Raw genomic sequence first — 26192 nt, 5'->3', positions numbered from 1 at the left:
AGCGATTATCTATCGATGAGGTGACCACTGTGTGTTAGAAGCAGAAACATGGCGGTAAATCTAGCCTAGTACTAAACAGCTTGATACTAGGTAGTTCTGTGCTTAATACAGTGTTGGTTTGTATCTCTGCAAAAGTTGGCCCTGATTGTAGTCCAATCGGTCCCTGCATGTTCGCACTGGGGACCAATGTTAAAGCTCTATGCATGCGCTTATACGGATGTGCAGGGCTTCTGTGCGGGCGACTTCAGAGACTTGCATGGTCTCCGTGGCACTCGCACAGGGGAGGGGGGATTCATGAAGGAGGCGGGCAGGGGGCGTTTGCATGCGCACACCCTGTGCTTCCTGGGCAAACCAAGCAAAGACTGACAGATTTGAGAGCACTCTAGAAATCATTCGCTGGTCGGCGACATCCATTTGCACTGCGGCGGGTATATTGGCTGGGCAGTGGGGGCGGTCATTAGCACTCCTGCCAGGCGGCGTTACAAGGCTTGGTAAGTAGTGAACTACCGCTGCTTAGTGAGCCAACCAGAATCAGGCCCGTTATGTAAAGAGGTACTGCAAAAATGTATATTTAAACAGTCAGTGGTTTACTGGTTATAAAGTAATAATATACAGTGCAATCATCCAGCGAATTACTACATGGAAATGCAGCTGCAGTACTGTAGAATAAAACCTGCTCCAAACCCTTTACTTCCCAATTTGTTAGTAAGCCATTCACATTCGCCATACATCTACGTATAATGGGAGATGTGATTTGGGCAAATTTACAAAAAATATGTAAAGAAACACTGCAATGATCCCTGTGATTATAGCATCAGCTTCAGTCGGCGAATTCACAGTGCTCACTGCGAATCAGGGCTTCTGCTCATATTTCTCTGCCCATAGGAGGACAAAGCAGTGCAGGGATGGGGCCAAGGTGACCGCTATGTATCTCTGATGGACACACAAGTAAAGAAATAAATAATAATAAATCAAAACATTCTCACCTCCCTAATGTCCACTGGTTGGTGTTCTGGTGAGGGCTGCTAGTCATTGGAGCTCTGCGCTGCTCCTGTGACTCCCAATACAGTAAAGTGATGTTGCAAAGCGGCAGTTCACTTTACAGCACCAGAGGTCACAGCAGCAGGAAGCCCCGAAAAACCGACATCACCTCTTTTTCTTTTTATCAGCATAAGTAAATTTACCCCTGGCTGCTCAAACATGTACAGAGAACTAGCAGGGACAGGTGAGTAACTGACAAAGCAGCACCAACGCAAAAAGAGGGGGAGGTTACTAAGAGAAATTTCTATCGGTCATATCGATGACGTTTTTTTATATACTCTTTTCTAAATGTTAGTAAATGTGTTCTTTAGCCCTTGAAACACAACAATAATTTAGTTTGATTTGCATTGGTTTAAAATGAACAAAAATCACCTATTAAATATATCCCATAGAGTGATAGTGGGAGCAATTCTCCTGGTACTTACCAGAGTAACTCTCTGCAGCAGCTGGCACCAGCCCATATGTCTTCCCAGCTGTGTAAATGTCACCTCCATCTAGTGTTACTGCATCAGCTTGTTTATCCTGTATGGGGAATACCAGAAAGTGTGATTTATTATAACAGTAGTAAGCACCGGGTGACGGATGACGGCCCGACAGTCGGGTTCCTGACTGACCGGGGCATTCTCCCTTGTAGGGGTTCACAACCCCCATAGAGGTAGAATAGAACCTGTTGCGAGCTCAGCGAGCCTGCAAGGGGCTTCTTTGTGCTTGCCCCCCTGTTGCAGTACCAGTGATCGGGGTTCCGATGTCAGTACACTGATGGTCAGAATCCCGACTGTCAGGCCATCATACCACACCTGTAAGCACCAGGCTACTGGCTATACAGTAACTTTATCTGGATGACAGCCATTAGCTGTAACTGGCTACATCTATTTGGTTCTAACCTGAATCATTTTCATGCACTCTTCATGGTTTGCAGCAGACACACACTGGATTGGTGGGTTTAATTTCTCTTTATTAAATGCAACAGCCATATCGCCACATTTCCACACTTCTTCTGTGCTTATGGCGCACCAGCGAAAGGATTTTGGCAACTCTAAATAAGAATATTAGACATACGTTAAGGATTTTCAATATCTTAATTTCTATGCTTATTTGGTGTAAAGGTGTAAATAATTGGTATTATTTTTTCTGCTGTGTTGTGGTGGAAATGCAGCTCTTGGTAATGCTGTTTGAACTAATGATGTGTAGGCGCTTGCCACAAGACATTGTAAAAAAAAAATGCACGTGAACCGGCATAGCACATTTAAAATGCCATTAAAAGTGACAAGCCCTTGAATCCAGACGGGACACATATGGATGCCCGGTGGTTAGAATGTTGACGTCAGAATACTGAGGCCGGCATCCGAAAGGAGGGACTCAAGACAGGGTTCAGCTAAGTATACTTACCTTCTCTCTGCCCCCACCTTAACCCTTCCTCCCTTCATCCTAAACTAACCCCCCCCCCCTCTAAGTACCTCCCTAGTGCCTAAACTTAGCCCCCCTTTCCTCCAGTATACTTGCATTTCACATCTTGCCAGTCAGGATGCCGACAGTACAATACTCATTGATGTCAAGATTCTGGTACCGGTCTCCAGGTGGCAGTCAGGATGCCGGCATCATTATAGTGCCGGCATCCTGACCGCCGGGATTCTGTACGCATCTCCTCCTGACATACTGTAACAATACCCATTCCACAGTGTTGAAAATAATGTACTTCAACAATAAATTAGCAAAAAAAAAGAAAAGAAAAAGGAGCTTTTTGCTCCTTATTTTTTATAATAATTTATAATAAATACACCTGTATCTATCAGCTTTGACATTCTAATTCAATTAAAGCATCTTTGGGGATACTAACTTTTGAAAGCAAATACATCCTTAATAGTATTAAATCTATTATTATTTTAAAAAAAGTTTAAGGTATTATACAGCATACAGATAAATACAATTTCTAAAAGAAAAAATAGATTTTTATTATGTAGCATAACGGGTAATGTACAGGTTCAGTATCCCGTATCCGAATATCCGTTATCCGAATTATTCCGAAAACCAGATATTCCAGAAAGTGAATTTTTTATTTTTTTTTGCTAAAAACTCACTGGGGACATTTGTAACAGCATCACTGGGGACATGATATGTAACTGACACTATATATGTGCAAGACAATGATTGCTTGGCATTCAAATTCAGTGCTGAGATAGTACACAAATTTTGTTTCATGTTTTGAAACCTTGTTTTTTGAACAAATAAAATATATTTGTGTGTATTTTATGTGGTAATAAAATATATTTGTGTGTATTTTATGTGTTTATACAGCATAAATGCAAGATACTTCAAAATACATCATTGAAATATTAAAATATTCCGAAATACGGAATAATCCGTTATCCAAAATTTTCCTGGTCCCGAGCATTTTGTATAAGGGATACTCAACCTGTAATAGGTTCCGAGTTAATCGGATGTGCAGGATACCGTACGAATTTGGACTTTTTTAAAAAGTGGCAATTATTTACAATACAGGGATTGTCTTATAAATGATTGCTGCTTTGAAAAAACATCCAAGATCAGAGTACAACCCTATTACATATCCCACCCCCCTTATACATGTGTACATCTTTTAACTTTATGTGAGATTGCATACTGTGCAGTGTGTAAAATTCCAGTTGGAGGTTATATTGTGCTACGTCGTCTGCTTTCACTACTGATCCTAGTTTATAAATGGTAACTTTCCCATCCTACATACTGTAAGCAGTACTGCTGTCTACCGGAGACTGTATGTTTGTGATCAGACCATATTATGTTCAGCTATAAATACAATTATGTGCCTTTTTTCTCATAAAAACTAGAAAAGGAATTCCCCATGGATACTGTATGTACTGCTCTGTGGTCAGCATGAGATATGAATGACATTGTCTTTACTGTCAGGGTCACAGTCTATTCCTGTCATTGCTTGCAGAAATTCATCTCCGAGCCAGGCTTGGTATGTCTGATTATAGACCATTCTGAGTTCTGTTGTGGCGTCTCTGAACAGTAAGTCCTTCCCACTGTAAGCGAAAGAGTCAAACATCTTGAAGCTTGAGCTAAGATCATTGTATTTTTGCTACAAAAGAAAAACATATACACATGGTAAAATATAGAATTTAGAACATATGTAGAAAGCAAGGCATCTGTGTTTCTCAACTGCATACCTTAGCCCTATTCTAAAGCCTAGCACACACTGGGCTATATTCAATGCGGCCGGGGGGTGTTAACTGGCGGGGATCCCCCCCCCCCCCCAAAAAAAAGCTATCCTCGCCGTCTAACCCTATTGGCCACTCACCCTATTCTACGTTCCGGGGGAATCCTTGCTGTCAGATGATGGCGAGGATTCCCCCAAACAGCAAGGCTCGTGGCTAATGCAGGGAGCCTGCTGCATTTAGCCGCGATCCTCGCTGTTTTACTGGCCACATTTCCCCCTCAATCCAAAAACCTAGCAAGGGGGAAATGGCATGTGCAGGGGGTCAGTTGAATACTGACCCTGCGTGCAGTCAGCACTGCTCATTGTCACAGCTCGCAAAAACCATTGAATACACCCCAATGTGTAGATGTCTGTCTGTCAGTGGCAGAGACTGACTGTGGCTATTGCACACACACTGCTGGCCTGGGGCCGGCAGCCAGCATTAGAGTTCCAAACAGGGCCACAATAAGGGAGGAAAGGAGTACAGAATTCTCCTGCAAAACTAGATTGTGATATAGGAAGCTGCTGTAGGAAGCCCCCTCTCATACACAGGTTCCCGCCTCACGCCCCCCCCCACCAGCAGATCCGCTTCCTGCACAGGCTCTGCAGTAGCCACATCCCCCGCCCTCATCTCCACAATCTCCCTGGTTCCTGTTTCCATGGGCACCTCACAGGATGGAGAAGGCTGCACCTAAGCCCCTCTCTCTCCTGCAGGGTCGAACTCTCTCCCCTGCAGTCTCTCTCTTCCCTATGTTCTCTCTGTCCCCTGCGGCCCCTCTTTCTCCCCTGTAGCCTCTCTCACCCTGCACTCGCTCTCTCCCCTGCAGGTTTGCACTATTTCTCCCCTGCACTTGCTCTCTTGTCCCGTGTGTGCTCCACTATGTGCGCTCTCTCTCCTCTGTGCTTGCTCTGTCCCCTATGCTCTCTCTCGCTATCTCCCTGTGCACTCTCTATCTACTGCATTTTGCCTTTCCCTATCTTTTTTCCCTCTGCTCTCTCTCTCTCTCTCTCGCTATCTCCCCTGCACTGCACTCTATTGCTATCTCCTCTGTGCTCTCTCTCTCACCTGTGCTCTCTCTCTCCCCTGCTCTCTTGCTATCTCCCCCTCCCCTGTGCTTTCTCTTGCTATCTTCCTTACAGCCAAATAGGGGGGTATCCAATTATAACTTTCATTAAAAAAATGTTTTTGTGTGATAACATACAGGTTTCGAAAAGCCCTGAAAAAGACAGCGCCTATCAGGAACTTTGGTTCGCCTGACTAAGGTATCTCTGATAGCCTGCTTCTGCGCGGGTAATCGTGGGTAATTGGACACCCCCTAAGCGTTATTTATACCTGTGTAACGTGATAGCATGCATCTATATTTGCATAAATACACCAGATTTTATAAAAAGTGTATCAGAAATACATACGGGGGGGGGGGGGGGGGGGTCGGGAATGTAATAGTCCGCAAGAAGCAGGTAGTGCTAGACTTTAAAAAAAGAAAACTAAAGAGTTTCTTACTTGCTCCTTCCAGCAAATTATTACACCCCCCCCCCCCCCCCCCAAAAAAAAAACATTAAAGGGTCTGATAAACTGGTAAGGATAAAGAATACTATTGCCTCCAATGTAAGAGTCAGTGATTTGCAGGCACTGGAGGGATTTTGGCAATATAGCTACCATATGTAAAGTAGCAATTTAAAAAAAAAAATTGCTGCTTTAACCCTAGTGGCTATAGCTTCAAAATTGACAGGAGTCATTATACTTACCACAAAAGTAGGGGCTTAATTATCTCTGTTGAGTAAAAGATCTGTAAAGGCACAGCAATCCACCCCTCTGCATTTAACACAGGTTTTTCCCCACAGCTCCTGAGGCCTCCTGGGATGTAGCTCGCAGGGTTCTCACAGCTAATTGAATCAGGCAGCATGATCAATTATCTGCATGGTAAACCCCATGGCTAGCTGAATTAGCCCCACAATGTTTACATTTACCATGGTCATAATGTCGACGTTGACCATGCCAACATTTATCATGTAGACAGTAACAACATGTAAAAAGTTAATTTTTATGGTATAGTGCAGACATGGTCAAACTGTTGTGAAACTACACATCCCAGCATGCCTTGCCATCGTTTTAGCATTCCCTAATGGCAAAACTGTGGCAAGGCATGATGGGACTTGTAGTTTCCCAACAGCTGGAGGGCTATAGTTTGGCCATGCCTGGTATAGTGACACTCACCTGCCCTTCATGTAGTGCCTTGTAAATAAGAGATCCATCTACATCAGGTCTGACCACAACTGCATGAGCCGCGACGCGGGCCAGGTTACACTGTCTCCACCCAGTGATATCAGCACGGGAACCATCACGACACAGCAGCTGGTAATCCGAGGACAAAACGTCCTTAGCCCATTCAGCTGAATTCATGCCTGGCGAAGATTTATATAATGAAAGCACATTAAAAACCGACCATGAGACCTCTAGCAATATACACCAAGTCCTCTACTTTCAAAAGAGCTTCTGCTTGTAAATTAATCTTATCCTTAGTACTTCTGTGTTTTACAAATTCCAAATGGCCAACAAGACATACTTCTTCATCAAACTCAGTCATGCTAACCCTCTGTTCCATGCTTTATTGTCTACCTCAAATGTACAGTGCCTGATTAACCAATAGCATTCCTCCCAATATTTAGATCTGGAGGATCAGGGAGCTAACCCAAAAAAAGGGTGTGCCCTATGTGGATGGGGTGTGGCCTCACTAGATTGCCGCAACACAGGTCACCCATTTCCTATTGTCGTTGACCCTGCAATCAACCAGGGTTACTCACAGGACTTACAACCCAGGTCAGTAACTGAATGGTGCGACCTGGGATTCTGGACCTGGGTCATGTAGAAAAGGAGCTGATTGGCTGCTCAGGGCTTTATTCATAAGTCACAGCATTAGCAATGGACCACGTGGGTTGTTCAAACATGATTGCTGGGCTGTGAATATGCAGGCAGGGCGATAATCGAACCGTACATTGTGATTGACAGGAAGCTGTTTTCTGGGAGTGTCAGTAAAAACACAGGCATGCACAGGTGTTTTCAGGGACGGTGTGTGACATCAGCTTCAAATTCTAATCGCACTGGCCGACTAGGTCCTGGGTTACGCACAGACTGCACACAGTGGAAAAATCATTTGATGGTTAGTGAGTTTCAAATGGATTTGCAGCTAATCACTGACCTGCAATATTTTTCAAAAGCCTTAAGCAGCCTTGCACAGGGCGGGATTTCACTCTGGCGGTGCAGAGGCTATCTGATTGCAGGTCTGAATAACCCCCCATATTTTGCTGTTCTACTGTACATTAGATGAGTGGTTACCTAAATCTCTTGTGCTCGCTTAGTGCTTCCTCAGTATTGCGTTCTGTCTTATTCTGTTGCGTTTGATTTATGATTATTGTGAAGTACCAGCATATTCCCTAGTGCAGTGCATCATGGGAGACATGACCACAGCAGGCATACAATTATCACCAACCTGTTTGCATGACCTCATTTTTGTGAGCCTAAAAAACATCCCCTTTAAAGGACTTTACATTAAATGCCTGGGCAGACAACCAACCTAGCCTTCATGAGGAAAACATTATTAATGAAAGCTATATATTACAGGTCGAGTATCCCGTATCCGAATATCCGTTATCCGAATTATTCCGAAATACGGACATTCCAAAAAGTGAAAAAAAAAATTTTTTTTGCTAAAAACTCACTGGGGACATATGTAACAGCATCACTGGGGACATGATATGTAACTGGCACTATATATGTGCAAGACAATGATTGCTTGGCATTCAAATTCAGTGCTGAGATAGTACACACATTTTGTTTCACCTTTTGAAACCTTGTTTTTTGAACAATTAAAATATGTTTGTGTGTATTTTATGTGGTAATAAAATATATTTGTGTGTATATTATGTGTTTATACAGCATAAATGCAAGATACTTCAAAATACATCATTGAAATATTAAAATATTCCGAAATACGGAATAATCCGTTATCCAAAATTCTCCTGGTCCCGAGCATTTTGGATACGGGATACTCAACCTGTATTGGAGTTCAACCGCATTCCCCACCTCTGCTTTATCCCCACACAGAGGAGCAGGGAGTATACACTGTATTATTTATCATGAGAATTCTCATATGAATGTATCTATATTATAAACAAGCACAGCTTACACGTACATGCATTTAGGCTTGAACTACAGGAGGAGCAACAAAGCAATTATTGTTTTCCTCTGTAAGGAATAAGAACATAAAAAGCTCCTGTGTGGCAGGTAACAAATAACAAAGGAGTCTCAATGTACCATCTTCATTTTAGTAAAGCACTGAAGATAAGAAGATCAGTGGACTGAATAGGCTCAAAGAGAATTAAACTCCCAAGGATTATGCTTAATTCAGAATGAGCCTGGGAGCTAAGGGTTAAGCACCTGTTGGAGAGAAGTATGTGTGTCTCTGTTCCCTGGTGCAGGTTAAAGCAGCGTTTCCCAACCTCCTCAAGGTACACTTACGGTCCAGGTTTTCAGGTTTCCATGCTTGAGTGCAGATGAAAGGCTTTGCCCAGCTAGTGGGGGGCGCAATATTTTTAGTTACGCCACTGGTACAAGTATCAGATCACAAAGCTATGCTGGTGGTGCGTGGCATAACTCCCCTATTTAGTCAGTGTTGGTTTTGGAATCACATCTGGCCTCTTGGTCTGTATTGCTCCTGCTTTGGTCTGTCACCAGTTTTGTAGGTTTAAGTTTAAGAATAAATCGATGAACCGGATAAAATAGTTTATTATTCTCCAAATCTGAGTTACCTAGTTTTTGTTGACTCATGATGAATTGAGGTTTCAAGCTGATTTTACATTATTCAGAATACATTCACACATTGATGTCTGTAAGAACCAGGAAGAGCATTATACTCACCATCAGAATTGTCCGCCACTGTGCTATGCTTTACAAAAGCCACATCTCCTCCTTCAACCAGACACCTGGAGAGACAAGCGAGATAAAGAAGACTTTTCGGAGTATTGTCTGGGAAGTGTGTACGCAACTGTAAGCTGGGTCATCACGCTTGTACCTACGGATTCTTTAACACAACATGGGCAATAAACTAGGATGGAGTTTGCTAATTCCTAGGACCATTAGTTGTTTTAATGCATGTTTCATTCCCTGCAGAAGAGACAATGAACATACCTGAAGGCTCCATCATAGTCCTGGTACAACTGATGCCCATTGGCAAGACACACATTTCCACCAATGCCATCTCCTTTACACAGCTCACATAGAGAGGGGTACAGCAATTTGTCGGCTCCTGGCACACAACTTTTAGAGAAGAAGGTGCTCACTCCTATCAGCAGAGACATGACATTCTATGAATCAGAACATGTTTCCTTAATATTAGTAGAAACAGCACAGTACAAAGGTTTGTATATAACTGTTCATTGTCTAATCAGCGGCAGGTCACCTGCACACAAAGCTACTAGGCCAACTTTTGTCTGAAATCATAGTTCTACTGTGCATCACCTACTGTAGGCATCCAGGGAGAGTTACCTCTATATGATGTTTCCCATAGTTCATGTAGAATGAAAAACATATCACTGGGCTCTTTCCTGGAAATAAGTAGGAAAGAGGGCAGAGAAAAGCTACATTTTGGGGGATTCTTAACAATCTTTCTCAATAAGTGTCCTAGAAAAGAGCTTTTTTTCCTCCTTATTTAATTTTTTTCTGGAAATATCCCAATGACATGTTTCAATTACATTACTCTATGGGTGTAGCACCAACAGTCTTTGTTTCCCATAGACAAACTATCTCCATTAAATACACATAAAGTAGTTGATTTATTTAGTACATCATGCTTTACTTATCAGTTCTGTGTGGAATCAGATTTCTTTTCTAGGGTGAAAAAATCCTTCTTACCTTTTGGGATATCACAGACCAGAGTGGACATCCGTCCACTATCCATGAGGTAACCAATAGGCACATTCCATCCTGAAGACTTCTGTAAACCAGTGTGACAAGACTTTGTGCCTCTCAGACTGTCTATGGTAATAGTAGAGTTCTTCCTAACAACAGCAACAGCATAATATGAGGTCCCCACACCTGTATGTAAAATAATAATAAATCAATGTAAATTTGCCATATCATAGGATTTGTTAAAAACAAGTTTTACATATATACACTACTACTTGGATAGATTGGGTAAGTGTGTCTTAAAAACATAATTATGGTCCTTGCCTCTTAATAAATAAATACATATTTTAGATAGATCAGTGGTTCTCAGACTCGATCCCCAGAACCCAACACAGTTCACGTTTTCCAGGTCACCTGACTGGTGGCCTTATTACTGACTGACACATTTGAAAAGATCCACAGTTGGAGCTAATTACTTCACTTGATTCTGTGAGGAGACCTGCAAATCATGCACTGTGTGGGGTCCTAAGAACCGACTTTGAGAACCTGTGAGAGAGATAGATATATATTTGTGCACACAGGGGCTTAACCAGAACTTGTGTGCAGCATAGTAACATAGGACCTTATTCACGTCCATTCGCAGGGTTGTATTTGTTCGCAACAGGGACAATGTTTTGTCTTTGCACATGTGCATGTGCTGAGTGCATGCGGCCACGGCGCTCACATTATGCCACATTACAGTGCCCCAGTTCATACTGTGTGACATTAGAGTGCCTTCCAGGTCAAATGTACAGAATCAGAATAAAATGGAGATGTAAACTTAAACAGACCTATCAGAATTCCAAACAATTAACAGTAATAAAAAAATACACATTTTAGAAATTGTAATCTTTCTAACAATATATTTTAATATAACCTCTAAATTTGTGTACAGTTTTCCTTATAAATTTATTGAAACAAGCTACAGTGCATCTGGAAAGTATTCACAGCACTTTACTTTTTTCACATTTTGTTATATTACAGCCTTATTCCAAAATGGAATAAATTAATTTTTCCTAAAAATTGTACACAATACCCCATAATGACAACGCAAAAAAAGTTTTTAGATTTCTGCAAATTTATAAAAAATAAAAACAAAGTAATCACATGTACATAAGTATTCACATCCTTTGACATGAAGATCAAAATTGAGCTCAGGTGCATCCTGTTTCCACTGATCCTCCTTGAGATGTTCCTATGGCTTAATTGGAGTCCACCTGTGGTAAATTCAGTTGATTTGACATGATTTGGAAAGGCACACACCTGTCTATATAAGGTCCCACACATGTCAGAGCAGAAACCAAGGATGAAGTTGAAGGAATTGTCTGAAGACCTCCGAGACTGGATTGTCTCGAGGCACAAATCTGGGGAAGGGTACAGAAAAATATATGTGGCCTTTATCAACCGTAAATGAAAGTTTGGATCCACCAGGACTCTTCCTAGAGTTGGCCAGCCATCTAAACTGAAGATATCAAAGGAGTGGTTTCAGGACAACTCGGTGAATGACCTTGTGTGGCCCAGCCAAAGCCTAGACTTCAATCTGATTAAATATCTCTGGAGAGATCTGAAAATGGCTGTGCACCGATGCTTTCCATTCATGGAGCTTGAGAGATGCTGCAAAGAGGAATGGGTGAAATTGCCCAAAGATAGGTGTGCCATATTCAAAAAGATTGAGGCTATAATTGCTGCCAAACGTGCATCAACAAAGTATTGAGCAAAGGCTGTGAATACTTATGTACTTTCTTAGTTCATTTCTTAGGGGTTTTTTGTATTTTTAATACATTTTCAAAAATTTCCGAAAAACTTTTTTCATGTTGTCATTACGGGGTATTGTGTGTAGAATTTTAAGGGAACAAATAAATGTATTCCATTTTGAAATAAGGCTGTAACATTAACAACATGTGGTAACAGTGAACCCCTGTGAATCCTTTCCGGATGCACTGTATCAAAAATAGTATAGTTTATACTAGAGACCTAATTCCCAGCCCTGAGATTGAAAATGTTGGTACTGGGGTATTATCACGGCGCCCATACCCGCGGATTGCATGCCATATCGTATACCAAATCGTATGACATGTATTCCGCGTCCGCTCGCCAAGCTTTGGGCTTGTTGTGCGTGTCCCCTCGCGGGGCTCGCTGCGCTCACCATGCTTCGGGCTCTCCACACTTTATAACAACAACTCCACGCCGACTTGGATAGTGGGGGTATGAACAGGTCGGAAGGACGCGGTACGCGTCCCCTTGTGGGGCTCGCTGCGCTCGCCTTGCTTCGGGCTGACCTGGATAGTGGTGGTGTGCTAAATGGCATTGCAAATCGAATCATATGCAAATTGTATTTAAATATACACTTAAATATTACATTTGATTTGCAGATGATTTGCATACGATTCGATCTGCGATCATGGCCGCCGTGATAATACACAAGTACCAAAATGTCAATAGTTTATAAGCACAATACAATACCTTTCAGTGAACAGATTAGGCAGCTTGGATATACAGGTTGTATAGATGTATAATAATAGTCTTTGAAAAGATTGAGCCCCATGATTTCATACCTCACCCATCTATTGTATTCCGTAATCCTAAAAGTGTTCTAACCTTGATCATATACCTCTCCAACTACTGGCTTCAGATTGTACTGCTTCCCAGCTTCATACATTAAGCTGCCACTCAAAGTTACTGCATCTGCCAAGTTATCCTGTGTGGAAATAAGAGCAACATCAGGGCAACACTTTTCCAATATGAAGGCAATTGCTAAAATAGTATACACTACTTTTTGTAGGGCCTTATTTCTTAATAATCAATAATAAATTGGGTGTGATTAAAGTAATTGCAAGTAACAATGTAAATACAGAATCATGGATTAGAATTGTAACAATTCATTTTTCTATACTCTACTAAACTCTAATTAAGGTGATTGGTGCAGGTGATGATAGCAGCTGTGATGATAACGTCTGGTGATGACAGAGGATTTAGCAGCATTGTTGGATGTAATAAAACCATTCACTGTTTATAGGTAAGAGACAAAGCGTCTTACGTTCACCATCCGGGCGCAGTGTAATGATGAATTCCCTTCCACACAGGACAGAGATGGGGTGATCTGGGCTTCATTGAAGGCTGTGATCATATCATCACATTTTTTCTTCTCTGCTTCAGAAATTGTGCACCACCTGATTCCATTCAGGCAAAAAACTGAAGAAAAAAAAAAAAGAATTAATATTTAAAATATTATAACCAGCTCATTCATTAATGTTGTTATGTTTTGCATAAAATCTGGTTTACAATTTACAATTCTGAATTTTTTTTGTAAGATAGGCCTTCAATTTTTTTCAAAGAAAAGCATTTAAAAGCTAATTGGTCAGCAAAGCTTCATTTAGTGCCCATTATTACATCATTCATAAATAGTAACATAGCAATTAAGGTTGAAAGAAGATGTGAGTCCATCAAGTTCAACCTATTTTACTTGTAACTACTGAGTTGTGTAATAGTCATATCTATAGGATTCCCTTAGTGGCCAAAAATGTATCCAGTTTTGATTTAAATTTATTAACAGTAGTTGCTGTAACCACCCCCAACAGCAATGAGTTCCAGAATGTTATTGCTCTAATGGTGAAGAATCCTCTTCTTAATTCAGTACAGAATTTATTTTCCTCGAGCCTCAGTACATGCCCGCATGTCCTAAGCATAGGCCTGTTAGTGAACAAATCATCTCCCAGTTCCGTTATTTGAACATACTAATCATATCACCCCTAAACCTACTTTTCTCCAAACATATTGAGCCTGGTTAACCTATCCTTGTATTCTAGTAATTCAAGACCTTTTACTAGCTTAGTCCAGCGGTGTAGCTAGGTGCCATGGTGCCCGGAGCAAGGGCATATTTCGCGCCCCCCCCCCCCCCCCTGGTAAGAACCTGTAACGGAATCTGCTGCGCTATATAAGACGCTGTAACAGAATATGCTGCGCTATACAAGATGCTGTAACTGAATCTGCTGCGCTATATAATACGCTGTAACGGAATCTGCTGCGCTATATAAGACGCTGTAACGGATCTGCTGCGCTATATAAGACACTGTAACGGAATCTGCTGCGCTATATAAGACACTGTAACGGAATCTGCTGCGCTATATAATACGCTGTAACAGAATCTACTGCGCTATACAAGACGCTGTAATGGAATCTGCTGCGCAATATAAGACACTGTAACGGAATCTGCTGCGCTATACAAGACGCTGTAACTGAATCTGCTGCGCTATATAAGACACTGTAACTGAATCTGCTGCGCTATATAAGTCACTAACGGAATCTGCTGCGATATATAAGATGCTGTAACGGAATCTGCTGCGCTATATAAGACACTAACAGAATCTGCTGCACTATATAAGACACTGTAACGGAATCTGCTGGGCTATATAAGACACTGTAATGGAATCTGCTGCGCTATGTAAGTCACTAACAGAATCTGCTGCGATATATAAGATGCTGTAACAGAATCTGCTGCGCTATATAAGACACTGTAACAGAATCTGCTGCGCTATATAAGACACTGTAACGGAATCTGCTGCGCTATATAAGACACTGTAACGGAATCTGCTGCCCTATACAAGACGCTGTAATGGAACCCGCTGCGCTATATAAGACCAGGGCCGGATTTGTGAGGCACGGGCCTAGGGGCGGCACCTGTCATGGGCGGCACTTGCTGTCACTCAGACACTAATACTAAATACAGAGCTGGCGTTCGCCGCTCAATAAAGGATGCAGTCAGCAGGAAGGAGCTCTCTACTCTGCACCCCACTACTGTGCCTATGCGCTGCTGCTGCCGCTGTACCTGTTTCACACTCTGGGCAGCAGCGCCGGCAGCCTGAATGGACAGTCCCGTCCCTACCTCGAGTCCTGAGCAGTGCATGCAGGCATATGTCACACACTGGCAGCCTGATGCTCTGAAACTCCGGAGTCCGTCCACCTTCCGGAGTCCCGTCCACACAAGCTGTCCAAAAGAGTTACGCTACTAGTGTTTTATGTTCCTGACACTTAACGGAATCTGCTGCTCTATATAAGACACTGTAACGGAATCTGCTGCGCTATATAAGACATTGTAACGGAACCTGCTGCGCTATATAAGACATTGTAACGGAACCTGCTGCGCTATATAAGACACTGTAACGGAATCTGCTGCGCTATATAAGACGCTGTAACGGAATCTGCTGCGCTATATAAGACGCTGTAACGGAATCTGCTGCGCTATATAAGACATTGTAACGGAACCTGCTGCGCTATATAAGACACTGTAACGGAATCTGCTGCGCTATATAAGACGCTGTAACGGAATCTGCTGCGCTATATAAGACGCTGTAACGGAATCTGCTGCGCTATATAAGACACTGTAACGGAACCTGCTGCGCTATATAAGACACTGTAACGGAATCTGCTGCGCTGTAAATAAATAAATATATATATACATATATACAGCACAGCAGGGCAGCAGCAGAAGACAGAGAGATTCACTCTGTCTCCCTTCTCCCTCTTCAAACCCCCCCCTCCCCCCCCCCCCCCGCCCCACGAAGCCACCAAAAACAAAGTTTATTGCTAACATTAACTAGCTGTAAAAAAAAAAAAAAATTACATCCACCTTGAATAACTGACTGCTGGATAACTTAACAGGGCGGCAGTGGCACGGGCGGCAGCTTAACACTTTCTCCTCCTCCAGGCTACAGCCAGCGCTTGGGATGGCTGATGACGCTGCTGTAGCCAGGGAGGAGGGAGTGAGTCACAGACAGGTGACAGTCTGGGCGGAGTCTGCACACTGCTGCCCGGAAGCCGCCCGGACCGAGCAGCAGCAGCAGAGAGGACGGAGTGTGGACTGTCTGTGACTGTCAGCAGGGACCCGGTGAGGCAGGCGCCGGGCAGGGGCCAGGGCAGCCGCCGGCGCTGCGCACGCTGCCCGGCCGTTAGCAGCACAGAGCCAAACAGTACGATGATGATATGCTTGTGCATTTGCGGAGGGGGGGCGGGCCGTCGGCGCCAACCAACCAATCGCCGCCCGGAGCATGAGCTCCGGTGGCTCCGCCGTCCCTACGCCTCTGGCTTAGTCGCCCTTCTCTCAACCTGTTCCAATTTATTTATGTCCTTTTTATGGTGTGGTGCCCAGAACTGAAAAATTCCAAGTTTGGTCTCACCAATGCCTTGTAAAGAGGCACAATCACATTGGCATCCCTTAAATCCATTCCCCTTTTAATGCATGCCAGTGTCCTGTTTGCTTTTGCTGCTGCACTTGAGCAGTGTGCCCTATTACCCAATCTTTCATCTATGAGGACCCCCAATTTCTTCTCTACAGCAGAATTCGCTATAATAACTCCATTTAGCCTATAAGTAGCATGTTCCTTTTTGTTCCCATAATGAATTACTTTACATTTATCAACATTAAACTGCATTTTCCACATACTTGCCTACTTTTGAAAACTAATTTCAGGGAGATTACAGTTGGTAGTAGACTTTTACACAGCGAACCATTGAGGGGGCGTGTCATGCTCCACCCAAAGGGCGTGTCTAGTTCCATAAATGGAGAGATTGCGAAAAGAGATTGTGAACGTGGCACCTAGAAGCGTGGGTGTGTACTGCTACATCTGAGAGGAATCTTGTAAAGTGACTTATATCCAAATGTAGATGAGCCACAAAGCAGTTAGTAAGAGCTACTATACTTGGTAAAGTGCTGGGAAATGGTGCTGATGATTCAATGTAAATGTATCTATCTCTCATTCCTTTATTACCCAAAAATGTAACAGTGTAATGTGGGCTAGGTGAAATGAGGGATATTGCTAGACTAATGAGGGAGAGAGGGAGATTGCTGCTATGCAGGAGGGTAGGCAGCTATGATTTTCCACCTTTCCAGTTTAATTAAGTCACTTTGTAATGTAAGCCACATCCTCTCCTGAGTTAATTTCCTTACTCAATTTGTGTTGTCCGCAAATATTGCAATTTTACTCACTATGGGGCCCATTTATCAAGCAATATTTGTGGCTAAATCCCCGAAAACACATGTTTTCGGGGTTTAGCCGCAAATACTAAGTATCACCTAAATGTATTAAAGGGGAACGCAGCGGGGATCTCTGATCCCTGCTGCGATCCCCCCCCCCTGCAGCGCCGCCGGTCGCATCCCCCATAGGTTTCTATGGGGGATGCGAAGCTGCCCGATGTATCAACATCGGGCAGCCCGGCATCGCAGCCCTGGGCTATCGCCATTCTAATGTGGCGAAAGCCTGTTGTAGCCTATGGCTACACTTCGCACTGCCCGAGCGGAGCCCTTTCCCTGCGCACACAAACTTGATACATTCAGGTGATGTGATCACATTTTACAATGCGATCCTGGGTGGTAATATTCCGCCCAGATCGCATTGTGAATGCGATCTTGATAAATGCTCCCCTTAATCACTTCCTATAGCATTAATGAATATATAAAACAAGTTGGATCCCAATATTGAACCTTGTAGGACTCCACTTTGGACCTTAACCCAGCTGGAATGTATGCCATTTACCATCATTCTCTGTCCCCGATTGTGCAACCAGTTTTTGATCCAATTACAAATGTTATCTCCTTTATAACCTTTTATGAGGCACCGTATCAAAAGCTTTAGCGAAATTAAGAAATATTACATCAACAGATTTCATAGTAACATACATAGTAACATAGTAATTAAGGCTGAAAATAGACGTTAGTCCATCGAGCTCAACCTATCTAACTTGTAACTACTGACTTGAGTCATAGCTATAGGATTCCCTTAGTGGTCAAAAATGCATCCAGTTTTAAATTCATTAACAGTAATTGCTGTAATCATCCCCAATGGCAATGAGTTCCAGAATTTTACTGCTCTAAAATTCTGGAACTCAGCCTAAGTCCAGTTCCCTACTGACTTCCTCATAGAAGCTACCGTATATACTCGAGTATAAGTCGACCCGAATATAAGCCGAGGCACCTAATTTTACAACAAAAAAACTGGGAAAACTTATTGACTCAATTGGGACCCTCACTCGAGCATAAGCCGAGGGGGGGCTTTTTCAGCATAAAAAAATGTTCTAAAAAAGTAGGATTATACTCGAGTATATATGGTAATTAAGTTAGTCTGACATGATTTTGACGAACCCATGCTGAGCCTTACTGATCACCTTTCTCCTGCTCTACGAAATTTTGGATGCCATCTCTTATTATTTCTTGTAATATTTTCCCCACAATGGATGTAAGGCTGACCGGCCTATAATTTTCAGGGTTAGTTTTGCTACCTTTCTTCCATATTGGTACTATATTAGCTATACGCCTGTCCCTTGGTACTGTCCCCGAGTTTATTGATCCTCGAATATCAGTAATAATGGTGCTATGACAGAACTCAATTCTTTTAGTATCCTAGGGTGTATTTCATCCAGGCCAGGAGATTTGTTACTATTTAGGTTCTATAATCTATTGTTTACTATTTGCTCTATCAAACATACAGTTTGAGAGCAATCAAGAGCCGAGAATTTAATCTGTGGGATATCTTCTGAAGATTCTTCCCTTGTAAATACCGAAGCAAAAAATTATTTTTTCCTTCTACTTATTTTTTTAAGTGGGACAATATTTTCCTTCATTAACCGTTTCCCGTTTATATAACTGTAGAATGTTTTGGGATTAGATTTGCTATCTGCATCTATTTTACATTCAGTCTCTAATTTAGCCATCCAGATTGTATTTTTTTTTTTTTTTTTTAAATATTTTTATTGGGATAAAGCAGTTATGGTTCACAAGAGGTACATTAAATTTGACAATCAAGCATATAACAAAAAGATAACGAAATGGTGCATAGACATGTTTTGGCAAAAGGCACACTGTTAATCGTATAAGAGAACACATCCACTAGTTATGACCATATACATGAGGTAATAGTCTACTATTAAGGTGGCGTGGGACATGAGGCTTGTGTTGGGTAGACGGAGAGTATTGCTGCACAATATTTGACAGTGAAACACGGTAAGATCTGAATAGAGGTTATATCAAACATAGTACGGCAGTTTGAGCCTTAAGTAATCCGGTGTTGGGGGCAGGCCGTCAAGCAGTGGATTAGAAAGGGGGGTGTCCCCTTTCTAGGGTGGCCAGGTTGTACCAAGTGGTGAGCTGGACTGCCTGTTTTACCCGATCTTTTTCATGATTGGGAAGGGATTGTACAAACGGTAGCCAGGTATTGAAGAATTTTGAGGCCCTGGATTCTGCATCGAGTAGACACTCGATCCAGTCCATCTGATACAAATATTTTAGTCTCGGGAGCATAAGTTGTAGAGGAATAGTGACTGAGTGGATCCATTGGGAAAGGATAGTTTTTTTTGTGGCAGCTGCAATTTTAGCTAGAAGGCATTTATTGCCTCGAGTGAGGGGAGTGTGTGAGCCCTGCGGGTGTATGTTCCAGAACGCCCAGGAGGGTGTCATGGTGAAGGGTATCTGTAAAACATTATTAATATAGCCCTGAACCTCAAGCCAGTGGGATTGTATTACGTCACATGACCATAAGCAATGATAAATATCCGCTTCTGGGGATCCGCATTTAAAGCAGTTAGAGTTATCCGCTATACCCATCAGAAACCTATGTTTGGGCGTGTAGTAGGCCCTATGCAGGATTTTAAACTGCATTTCGGCATAGGATGCCGATACGAGTAGTTTGTTTATAGACAACGTGGCTTTGATAATGGATGGGATTGGGATCTCTGGGAAAACGGCATTCCAGTGCGTCAACCCCTTTTTAACTTTGGTTAGGTCAAGGTTGATGCGTATATGGTTGTAGAGAGTAGAGGTAGGTATCGGTTCGCCCTTACGGTAAATAATCATGAGGTCAAACGCCCTGTCCAAGCCCTCCCTGTGTAATTTTGTGACACTCTTAGTTACATAGCTCCGAGCCTGGAAGTATGCAAACAGGGGGATCTGCAGCTGCGGGTAGCGGTCTTTTAGCTGGGAGAGGGTAAGAGGTGTGGCATAATCTGTATCTAAAAATTGATATAAAGAGCGTAGTCCCTGGAGATGCCAAGTAAAGAAAATAGGGTCTGGGCTCCCCCTCTGGAAATCGCAGTTATGAATCAATGGCGTATGTAAAGATATGTTTGTTGGTAAGTTCAGCCGCCGACGTGTGGTGCGCCATGCAAGGTAGGGGGTGTAGATTAATGGGTTCTCTTTGACAGAGGGTGGTGCCAGCGAGGGTGGCATGTAGAGGAGTGCGTCTAGTGTGCATCCCTGAAGAAAAGATTGGTCTAAGGATCTATAGGTGTAATTGTTTGTATTGCTCACCCAGTCTAGCGCATAGCGTAGATTGGCTGCAAGGGCATAATCTTGAATACAAGGCAAATTGATACCTCCGTTAAACGGCGGTTGCTGAAGTTTCAGTTGAGAAACACGGGGTCGTTTACCTGCCCAAATAAATTTAGTGAGGGCTCTATTAATGTTCGAGATATCTTGATCTTTTAACAAGAAGGGAAGCATCTGGACCACATACAAAAGTCTGGGGAATGAAACCATTTTAAACAGATTGCTACGTCCCAAATACGATAGCGGCAGGTGTTTCCCAGATTGTATTTTTACTGAATACTGATATAAATATATTAACATACCAAGCAGTCTTTATACTTATCATTTCCTAATATACAGGAAAACATACTGGGGCAGATGTATTAAGCTTTAACAAGAGATATACAATCATCAAATCAGGGTCAGGTATTAATTGTGGGGGATTTAAATTTACCCGACATTGATTGGGAAAACTAAACAGGTAAATCAGCAAGAAGCAATGGGTTCTTAAGCTTACTTAAAGACCAGTTTATTACACAAACGGTAGAAACTCCAACTCGTGATAAGGCACTCTTGGACTTAGTATTAACAAATAACACAGACTTACACACACAAACACAAACACAAAAGTAGTTGAACAATTAGGGAACAGTGATCACAATATGGTTTCACTGGAAATTAACTTCAGTAAATTACATCAAAAAGGATCTGCAAAAATACTAAACTTCAGAAAAGCGAACTTTGAATTATTCAGGGAAGCCCTAACAGGAATTGGGTGGGAAACGGTTATGGAGGGAAAAAATGCAGAGGAAATGTGGGATACTCTAAAAAAGGTGCTTGATTCACTAACTATTGAATACATTCCTAAAGTAAATAAAGGTAAATTCAATAAAAAAAAGCCACCATGGTTGGACAAAAAAGTAAGGTCAGCTATCAACAATAAAACAAGAGCATTTAAATTCTATAAAAATAACTTGAATGAGGAGGTGTTCGCAAAATACAAAGAATCAAACAAAACTTGTAAAGGGGTAATCAAAGCAGCTAAAAGATTATATGAAGAGCGCATAGCCACTGAAAGCAAAACCAACCCAAAGAAGTTTTTTAAATACATAAATAGTAAACGTTTAATTAAGGAAAACATAGGCCCACTAACTGATACTAGTGGAAAAAGTGTTACTGAGGACAAGGGAAAAGCAAAACTGTTAAATGAGTTCTTCTCATCAGTATTTACTAAGGGAGAGCAGACTGTGGAATGAACATTTACCACAAACGGGACAAATAAGCCAGATCTCATTGTGGATTTCACGCGAAAGGAAATAGTACTGAGGCTAAGCAAACTCAAAACAAATAAATCACCAGGGCCAGATGGGATTCATCCGAGGGTATTAATGGAATTAAGGGATGAACTAGCTACCCCCTACATTATATCTTTAGCAAGTCACTATCGTCAGGTATAGTACCAAAAGATTGGAGAATAGCAGAGGTAGTGCCAATATTCAAAAAAGGAAAAAAGGAAGATCCGTCTAATTACAGACCCGTTAGTTTAACATCAATTGTGGGTAAACTATTTGAAGGATTTTTAAGGGATGGTATCCAGGAATATTTAGACCATCACCGTCTACTCAGTACTAACCAACATGGGTTCGTGAAAAATCGTTCATGCCAAACTAATCTACTAGGGTTCTATGAAGAGGTTAGCAAAAACCTCGATAATGGAAATGCTGTAGATGTGATTTTCCTAGATTTCGCTAAAGCATTTGATACTGTCCCACACAAGAGATTGATTAATAAAATGGAGAACCTAGGATTGGGGGAAAATATCTGCGGATGGGTAGGGAATTGGCTATGTAATAGAGAACAAAGAGTGGTTGTGAATGGTGCGGTATCAGATACAATACCGGTACTAAGTGGAGTGCCCCAGGGTTCGGTTTTGGGGCCCATTCTGTTTAACATTTTTTATTAATGATATTGGGATAGGGTTAATCAGCAATGTATCCATCTTTGCGGACGATACAAAACTTAGCAAAGTCATCAAATCATCAGAAGATGTCACCATGCTTCAAAATGATCTTGCAATTCTAGATGAGTGGGCAAAAAAATGGAAGATGAGGTTCAATGTAGATAAATGTAAGGTTATGCACCTTGGGAGACACAACCAGTGTGCAAGTTACAACCTTAGCGTAGAGGAACTGGGTAATTCCATACTTGAAAAGGATCTAGGAGTCCAAACAGACAGCAAACTGGGATGTAGTGCCCATTGTAATGTAGCTACAAAAAAGGCCAACAAAATTCTGGCATGTATTAAGAGGGGAATGGAAACTAGGGACTCAAGGGTAATTATGCCACTATATAAAGCATTGGTGAGACCTCACCTCGAGTACGGAGTGCAGTTCTGGGCCCCACACTATAAAAAGGACATCATAGAATTAGAAAAAATCCAAAGGCGAGCAACAAAACTTATTAGGGGAATGGAGAATTTAAGCTACGGGGAGAGATTAAGCAATTTGGGACTATTTACATTGGAAAAGAGACGTTTAAGGGGGGACATGCTCAACATGTACAAGTATATCAAGGGTCAAACACCCTCTTTTCTACTAGAAAGAAATCTAGGACACGAGGGCATGAGTATAGATTAGAAGAAAAAATTCAGCTAGTAGAAAGAATTTCTTTACGGTCAGAACAGTCAAACTCTGGAACTCTCTTCCCAGAGAGGTGGTAACGGCTGGCTCATTAAATGCATTCAAGGCAAAGTTGGACAAACATTTACTGGAGGAAAACATCCATGGGTACAAATAAGAAATATAATTTGTCTGTAAAATACCAGAACCTACCAAATCAGCAATGGATATCTATACCAGGTTGAACTAGATGGACGCAAGTCTTTTTTCAGCCTTAACTACTATGTAACTATATATATCCAAGGGTGATAAGGAGAGATAACGTCCAGCCAATCACCAGCTAACTGCCATGTTACAGCCTGTGTTTGAATAAAGTCAGTAAGGAGCTGATGGGCTGGACGTTTATCTCTCCTTATCACCCTTGCATTTATCTCTCGTTAAGGCTTAATACATCTGCCCCACTATCTGCTGTAAATTACAGGGATTCTAAAGTAGAAGTTTGTAGGTTTCTTCAGGGATTCCATTGAACATCTCACCGCAAAAGTTGACATATTGCAATTTTTTTTAAATCAACATTAAGACATTGGAGATAAAGTCTGAATAAGTAAATACTTATTTAGACTTTGGGCCTTATTCTAGTTCACTCTTTCTGACAAAATCCTTCTTAAATGGACAAAACCATGTGCACTGCAGGTGGGGCAGATGTTACTTGTGCAGAGAGAATTAGATTTGGGTAGGGTTTTACTCCAAAGTTAGATCTATATTGCAGTGTAAAAATAAAGCAGCCAGTATTTACCCTGCACAGAAACAAAAAAACTCACCCAAATCTAACTCTCTCTGCACATTTTACATCTGCCCCACCTGCAGTGCACATGGTTTTGTCCATCTAAGAAGGATTTTGTCAGAAAGAGTGAACTAGAATAAGGCCCTTTATCTCTAAGAATCCTAAAACAGGAAGTGTGTCATAGCCCCATATACTATATAACTGCAGACCACCCAGCCTCTCGTTCACTCTCCATTTGTGGAAGAGAAAGCTGGTGTTTACTGGACTGTGGTAAGTGGAGCTTTCTAATGTGGACAAAAGTTGGGATAAACGTATTGTATTATATAAAATATGTATACAAATGTATGTCTATATGTATATTTTAAACAGGCCCTACATTATTCTCTGAGATTGACATCACAAATATTCAGAAGTGAATCCCAGTGGTGCGTGCCATCAATTTGGTTTTTTGATCGCTTCATGCTTTTCTTGTCAGTCCTAATTGGTATGTTGAAAACTTTGTTCATTATTGGCTTTAAACTGTATATTTGCTTCTCAATCCTTCTGATGAAATTATTCGGTACTTGTTTCCTAGCACGGCCACAATCTTATGGATCGTGTACCTTTAAGTTAAGGTACACGATCCACACGATGGACCCGATTTCCTTTGAAATCAGGTCCATTTTGCCGGCTAGGACACAATATCGGGGGCATCGCATCGGTCGGGACCATTAACATTGGTCCCGACGCGACCGACGCGATGCCCCCGATTTTTCCATAGGCTTCAATGTTAAAAAATATTTTAACATTGAAATCGTGTCGGGAAAGGTAAAATATCGGGGGCATCGCGTCGGTCGGGACCATTTACATTGGTCCCGACGCGATGCCCCCGATTTTTCCATAGGCTTCAATGTTAAAATATTTTTTAACATTGAAATCGTGAGAAAATGTGAAAAATGTGAAATGGGCCAATATGACCCATTTCACATTATAGATGTCCCCGTCGTCACCCCACGATAGACGCGAACCCGAAGCGTGGCGAGCGCAGTGAGCCCGCGAGGGGCGGCGGTGCGCGTCCTCCGACCTTTTCATTCCCCTACTATCCACTAGGGCGTGGAGTGAGAATAGAATAGTGTGGCGAGCGCAGCGAGCCACCGAGCCCGAAGCGTGGCGAGCCCCGCGAGGGGACGCGGATACCTTCACAGGTAAACGCGTCCCTTCACGGGCTTCACAGGTATCCGCGTCCGCTCGCCACGCTTCGGGCTCGGTGGCTCGCTGCGCTCGCCACACTATTCTATTCTCACTCCACGCCCTAGTGGATAGTAGGGGAATGAAAAGGTCGGAGGACGCGCACCGCCGCCCCTTGCGGGCTCGCTGCGCTCGCCACGCTTCGGGTTCGCGTCTATCGTGGGGTGGGGTTTACGTCGTTAAATTTGGGGGTCTAGGGAAGATTTTACATTGAATCCAATGTAAAATCGGGTCCCAGGGACCCAATTTACATTTTATTCAATTAAAAAATCGGGTCTAAAATCGGGTCGGTCGCATCGCATGCGACCAAATCGCATGCGATGCGATCGACCCGATTTTTCCGACACGACCACCCCGATGTAAATCGGTGTGGCCGTGCTAGGAAACAAGTACCAATTATTCATATACATTCATTCCAGATTTTATCTATTATCATGTATCATAGAAAATGTTCCTAGATGTTTGGATCCATGTCATATGATCCTTTTTTTGTATCCAGCATTATGTATATGTTATATACCTTTTATAAAAAAAGATACATTTTATACTTATAGCGCTCCTTTTTCTTCTGTACCATCCTTATGCTGTGTACACACGGTGAGATTCCCTTGCTATTCGACTTAAGATTCTAGTGCTATGCAATCTTTGCTATCTCTGTACTTTTTTCATACAATTCATACAATCTACATTAGATTTACACTATATAGTCATTGCTGCCCTGTCTATCTGGGTTTTGACTTGTCATGTCACGGGAGGGTGTATCGACATCGCAAGGTAAAAAACCTGTACGATCTGCATGCGATTTTGACTATATAGTCAAAATCTAATGTCAAATCTCACCGTGTGTACACAGCATTAGTTCATGCAACCGATGAAGTCAATCTGACAAAACGCGTTGGCTATCTAATTCAATAAACAACTTTAAACCTGAACAAAAATGTGCATCTTATTCTGAACATATCTGGACATCAGATACATGAAGAGTGAATTTGTATTTTTAGAACTTATTTTATTGTGCTATTGGGTGGTATTAGTCAATTAGTGCACTCCGATAATCTTTCTTCCACTCTACTTCACTGTACCTCACTAACAGG

The 26192-nt window shown here is 42.1% G+C and overlaps 1 protein-coding gene across 1 annotated transcript in view; it reads right to left on the bottom strand.

Moving 5' to 3' along the window:
* Positions 1-26192, bottom strand: part of MELTF (melanotransferrin) — an 87365-nt gene that overhangs the window by 22739 nt on the left and 38434 nt on the right. Inside the window, exons 2-10 of the mRNA XM_083177622.1 lie at positions 13216-13370; positions 12777-12876; positions 10146-10328; positions 9423-9576; positions 9153-9217; positions 6453-6640; positions 3940-4120; positions 1926-2077; positions 1467-1563 (exon numbers count right to left, since the gene is read on the bottom strand). Of these exons, the coding sequence (XP_083033748.1) occupies positions 1467-1563; positions 1926-2077; positions 3940-4120; positions 6453-6640; positions 9153-9217; positions 9423-9576; positions 10146-10328; positions 12777-12876; positions 13216-13370 (1275 nt within the window). The remainder of the gene's footprint in view (positions 1-1466; positions 1564-1925; positions 2078-3939; positions 4121-6452; positions 6641-9152; positions 9218-9422; positions 9577-10145; positions 10329-12776; positions 12877-13215; positions 13371-26192) is intronic.

The sequence above is a fragment of the Crinia signifera genome, chromosome 3 (assembly GCF_055691185.1).
Source record: "Crinia signifera chromosome 3, ASM5569118v1, whole genome shotgun sequence".
NCBI classification, from domain to species: Eukaryota; Metazoa; Chordata; class Amphibia; order Anura; family Myobatrachidae; genus Crinia; species Crinia signifera.
This window is presented reverse-complemented; position numbering and strand designations above follow the sequence as displayed.